General features: G+C 36.7%; 1 protein-coding gene across 1 annotated transcript in view; it reads right to left on the bottom strand.

Moving 5' to 3' along the window:
- The window catches only part of LOC100484394 (anoctamin-4), a 336625-nt gene that overhangs the window by 185346 nt on the left and 145279 nt on the right, over window positions 1–6000 (bottom strand). The window contains exon 5 of the mRNA XM_034644141.1: window positions 4844–5002. Coding sequence (XP_034500032.1) covers window positions 4844–5002 — 159 coding nt within the window. The remainder of the gene's footprint in view (window positions 1–4843; window positions 5003–6000) is intronic.

Raw genomic sequence — 6000 nt, 5'->3', positions numbered from 1 at the left:
ACAAGAGGGCCCACTCTTCTCTGCATCCCTGTAAAAGGGCAGCTCCTTTCTTCCAACTCCTTAAATGAATAGCATGTAACAGATAAACAGCCTGTGACCTTCTCTCTTACATCACTCACCCAAAGTGTCTGAAATTCCCATAAGGTCCACTTTCTACTCTTCTCAACATCTCTGCTGAGTGCTTGACCAACCCACAATCCTCTCCTTCCAGGATTTTTGCAACATATCTCCTAACTGATCTTCCTGCTTCTGCCCTTGCCAAGACTTCCCTTTCTAAGTCCAAAATCTCTGGGCAATCGGAGTGACCCTAATAAAATAGAAACCAGATCTTGTCATGCCTCCACTCAAAACTGTCCAAGGATGTTCTTGTCACTCAGAAAAGCTAAAGTTTCCCAGTGACCACTAAGGCCTAATGTCATCCGTCTTCCACTGTCTCTCTGGAGTAATTTCTTACTATTTTCTACCTTGTTCAGTAAGTCCGGTCATATTGGCCTCCTCACTGTTCCATGAACACACTAGGGAAGCTTCTGCCTCAGTGCCTTTGAACTTACTGTTCTCTTTTCATGGAAGAGAGGCCTATCCTTGCCAACTTCTACAAAAATTACAAACCCCTTCCAACACTTTCTGCTTTACTTTCTTCCCCATAATGTTTGATATTTTATATACATTTACTTTTTAATTTTGTGCTTAAGTTCCAACAGAAAAGGGCTTTTTGTCTGTTTTATTTACTACTGAGTTCTTAGTACTTGAAACAGTGCCTGGAAAAGAGGGAGTGTGCATGTTTGCTGAATGAATTAACTATCATCAAAATAGTATGATTTATGTAATTAGTTATTTTGTAATGACTATTGATAGAAGCTTTCCCCCATATTCTGTGTGGGTCTAAAGAGAAGAGTGTGCTTCACTAATACAACTACTACTCACACATTCCAAACAATTCAAAAGTCATCAACAATTTGATTATTTATATGAAGGAAAAGATAAACTTATTATTGATGATAATCATTTAAAAATAGNACAATTTGATTATTTATATGAAGGAAAAGATAAACTTATTATTGATGATAATCATTTCAAAATAGGTACCAAAGGGCCAATGATGGACATAAAATTTAAAATGAGAAAAAAAAATCTGAAATGGAAAATGTGAGTAATAAATATGAGTTTACCTTTAAAAGGGGGGATTTCCTTAAATAGACACTAAGACGCAGATCATTTGGACTAAATGATTATTCAGGAAGTTTGCTGTGGATTGCTTTCTCTGGGCTAATATGAAAGATGAGTTACAGAATATTAAAGACCCAGGGTGCCAAAAGCAAGCACTTAGCTGCTGACTAATCAGGCAGGGGCAAAGTTTTTTTTTTATCATGAATTAAACATTCTCCTAGTTGTTTCTTGAAATTCAGTGTTAAAAGAGATAACGATTCTCTTACTGTCAAAATGTTCAACTACAGAGCCTGTCTTTACCCATTTGAAGGCAAAAACATCTAAGTCTCTGAAACATGTTTTCCATAACTGTTGGGCATCACGNTCAAAATGTTCAGCTACAGAGCCTGTCTTTACCCATTTGAAGGCAAAAACATCTAAGTCTCTGAAACATGTTTTCCATAATTGTTGGGCATCACGACACACAGCTAATGAAGAAAAAACACTAATCATACAATGTATTTATTGTTAATCATTTCAGACATATATGGATTCATAGTAGGCTTTCTGCATTTTCTTTTTTCTTTTCCACCTTGAACTAAGTTGTTTTCTGTGTAAAAGAGTGAAGTAACTCCTAAAAGCTGAAATAGCTATTAATATTATTGTCTCTTGGCTGTAGCTGTTTATAAAACACTTGATTTAAATTAGAGTGCTTTTGATGGCTTCTAAATCTAATAACACAATGTAGATACAAGTTTGTTGTTCAACTAAGGGATATTTTAATTATTTGTGACAGGGAAAAAATTAATTTATCTATAATTTCCTGCTACCTCTCAGGCAGGGAAGAACCTGCAAAGGCCCTTCTTGCTGAGCCTGCTGTGGCCATGAGAACCAAAGCAGAGCTCAGAGGCTCAATTTGAGCCAATTGTGTCATGTATGCAAAAGACTGGAGCCAGGAAATGGGAAAGGCTGCTTAGAATGAAGATTCCAGAAAGCGGACAACCTAGCTGTTGGTAGTGGATAGAGAATTGTGGGGGAAAAGGAGAAATAGAGAGCTGCCAACCAGAGAAGAAGTTCTGGAGGGAAAAAGAAGAAATGCTTAGATAAGTTTTATGAAGTTTTCCATATGCTGATATCACCCTTTTTCTAATTGCTATTTTTTCTAGTATATATTAAGCAAATATCTAGCTATTAAAATTTCAAAAAATTACAACCAAACAAAATTATCTTGTATACAACCAAAATCATGCAGCAATCATCCAGCACACTGTGGTCAGCACAACTGGGTAACAAAAGGCAGAACTGATTTAATTCTCTGCTACCCGATTTAATCCCAGTACATGACTACTGTAGCACAGATGATATTTCTTCACATAGAAGATTTGCAATTTCTGTAGTATTGAGTATTATTCAGAAAAGTATTGGGCTTTTTGAGTTTTAAGTGATAAGTCATAAAATGTCATTAAAACAATCTAGGCAGAAGAAACCCCAGGAACGGAGAACATAGTTACAAAACTTAAAATAGAAATATCTCAGTAATTGAACAAAGCTACCTACTTTTGATGGGAATTAAGACTCTGACAGAGTCAGAATGGATCAGAAGAAAGACTTTCATTATTTAGGATCAGGTGGCAATTCACATTGCTTTATATAAAAATTCTGAATAAAGAATAAGAATAAAAGATGAAGGAATGATTTTTAAGCATAAAAATATTAGGGGCGCCTGGGTGGCTCAGTTGGTTAAGCATCTGCCTTCAGTTCAGGTCATGATCCCTGGGTCCTGGGATCGAGCCCCATGTCGGGCTCTCTGCTCAGCAGGGAGCTCCTTCTCCCTCTCCCTCTGCTTGCTGCTCTGCCTGTGTTCTTTGTCAAATGAATAAATAAAATCTTTAAAAAATAATAAAAATATTAATGCACTGCCAATGTTAAGAAAAGAGTATACAGTTGTCTCAATAACCACTTAAAGAATAAGATTTATCAAAGGTATGTTCTATGGGTGGAACAAAGGTTTCCTGGAACCCCACAAAAGTGGAAACAACATACTTAACTCTGTGTGTTGCTGCAAGGAAACCTCCAACTGAGACAGTCTTTGGAGAAACCCATATTCACTTTCTTGAGAAGGAGAACCTGTTATGGCCACAATCATCTTGCCATTTTTTTTTTTTAAGGTTTATTTATTTGAGAGAGAGAGAGCAAGAGAGAAAGAGTGAGAGAGGGCCTGTTCGCAGGAGGACGGGCAGAGGGAGAGGGAGAGAAAGGGAGAGCAGATTCTGTACCTAGCGGGGAGAGCCAGACGCAGGGCTCGATCTGAGGACCCCGAGATCATGACCTGAGCTGAAATCAAGAGTCAGATGTTCAACCAACGGAGCCACTCAGCACCCCTTGCCATTTTTCTAATGCTCTTTTTGGAGATGTTCCAGAAAAATACTGTTCTGTTTCATAAATGCTCAAGAGTTGAGGTCATTTTAACAGATCTGGAAAAATCCCACTTATCTTAAGTGTCCTAAGATCAGCATGCAACCTGTGTGTACCATACAAAGAAGAACCTGGATGTCTGATTTCAAAGATCTATCCCCTCGGCCTTGAGGAGCAAAATCAGAAGCAAATGTTTCTGTCAATACGTTCTTCTCATTGACTAGGAAAAGGTCCAGAAGCTCTGCAAACGTTTAAGGAAAATCTAAGAGGGCTTATGTAATCTCCCTAACAGGGCCAAGTTCTATAAATGTGCATGGTATTGTGGGGTACACAATAATCTCATTGTGGGTCAGAGGTGTAGCTGGGCCGCTGGTACCTTCNTGGTATTTTGGGGTACACAATAATCTCATTGTGGGTCAGAGGTGTAGCTGGGCCGCTGGTACCTTCCTTAGTAATTTTTCCTTGAAAGGTCCCTATACAGAGAAGGAAAGAGGGGAGAGAGCAAAAACACTGGTAAGGTAACTCTTGAGTTACAGAATCTCATGAAAAGACACCTGAATGTCTCTTAAAATGGAATCATTTTCTAAAGTCCCGCTGTTTTTTGGCCAAATCAGCCAGACAGCCTCTCCTGCTATGAGGATGCCCAAGCTCATGTTTCCTGAAATGTAAAAAGAGGCTCCCGAGTGGGATGATTGCATTTTATCCACAGTTTCCTTAAATCCATGCGAAAGAACCCTCCATTCGCATAGGCAGAGACACTGTACACATAGGAAGTCAAGTAAATCATAACACTCTGAAGCAACGCATTTAATTGAAATAGAGTATTTTGATTTTCATGGAATCTTTTGGCATTCAAATGCTCTCAAAGGCAAACCGTGCTTCAAAAAATTAGTTATTGGANAAGAGGCTCCCGAGTGGGATGATTGCATTTTATCCACAGTTTCCTTAAATCCATGCGAAAGAACCCTCCATTTGCATAGGCAGAGACACTGTACACATAGGAAGTCAAGTAAATCATAACACTCTGAAGCAACTCATTAAATTGAAATAGAGTATTTTGATTTTCATGGAATCTTTTGGCATTCAAATGCTCTCAAAGGCAAACCGTGCTTCAAAAAATTAGTTATTGGAACATTCCCCAAACACTGCAGACTGGCAAACACCAACCAAATGAAATGTTCAGTTCACATAACGAACATAACTTAATGGCTTATTTTTTAATTGCCTCTCGATATGAATAGCTGCATATTTGTGTTTCTTCTCATTTAAGCAAACTAGTTACCTCTTTCTCCATTTGTAATCCTTCTGCTCTAATATTTCTTTCAAATACTTCTCTCTTTTCGGTCTGTGGGTTGGATTTTCTGTACACAAGAATATAGTCAATTCGACACTTTCCATCTCTGAAGTAAAGTCCATTTGATTTGTTTTTTTCTGGCACTGTCTGCACACACAGAGAAAGAAACCAGTTTAAGACACTCATAAAAATGAGCCTGAGATAACATTAAAAAATTAAAAGTAAATGAATTTTTCATTGTGTTTTATCAAAATTACATTTTTATTAATGAAAAATGTAAATAGTAGGGAACAAAAACTAAAAATTGGAAAAAGAATTGANATTACATTTTTATTAATGAAAAATGTAAATAGTAGGGAACAAAAACTAAAAATTGGAAAAAAAATTGAGTGAAATGGACAAAACTTAAGACCCCTAACAATAATGCCAGATGTTGGCAAGGATGTGGAACAACTGAGAATGATCATATTCTAAAAAGCGAGAGTGAAAACTGAAATACTTGCTCTGAAAAACACAATGGCATTATCTTGTAAAATTGAACATTTGCATAACATACAACCCATAAGAAGACCAATCCTTATTAAAGGTGCTGGGAGACATGTATGTGAGTATCTATAGCAGCATTGTTCATAAGAGCAGAAAATAAAAAATGTGAACCAAGTCAAATGTCCATGGACAGGAAAATAGGTAAATAAATTATAGAACGGTCATATGGTGGAATATTATACAGCAGTAAAAATGAATGAGCTACAGTCATATCTACTAGTAAGCATAAATCTTAAAACAATATTGACAGGAATAAAAGCAAGTCACAGAAGACTCCATGGCACATGATTTTTAATAAAGCACAAATAAAATGAGTCTAGAAAGAAGTTGTTAAGGCTATGTATATGCATGGTAAAGATATTTTTAGATCAAGAGAATAAAAAACCCAAAATTCAGGACTACAGGACTTCTGATAAGGTAGAAGGATGGGATTGAAAGCAGTTTTGGTGGTTTTAGTATTATTCTAGTTCAACATTTCTCAAAATTTTTGCCCACAATAAGAAAAAACATTTTACTTTGTGATATCTGTGTACATATATAAACATACCAAGTTATCTGAGACAAAAGTTTCACAAGACAATACTTATCCTTTCTACTTG

This window comes from Ailuropoda melanoleuca, chromosome 15 (assembly GCF_002007445.2).
Source record: "Ailuropoda melanoleuca isolate Jingjing chromosome 15, ASM200744v2, whole genome shotgun sequence".
Taxonomy (NCBI): Eukaryota; Metazoa; Chordata; class Mammalia; order Carnivora; family Ursidae; genus Ailuropoda; species Ailuropoda melanoleuca.
Note: the sequence above shows the minus strand (reverse complement) of the source record. Positions and strands in the feature narration are given on the sequence as shown.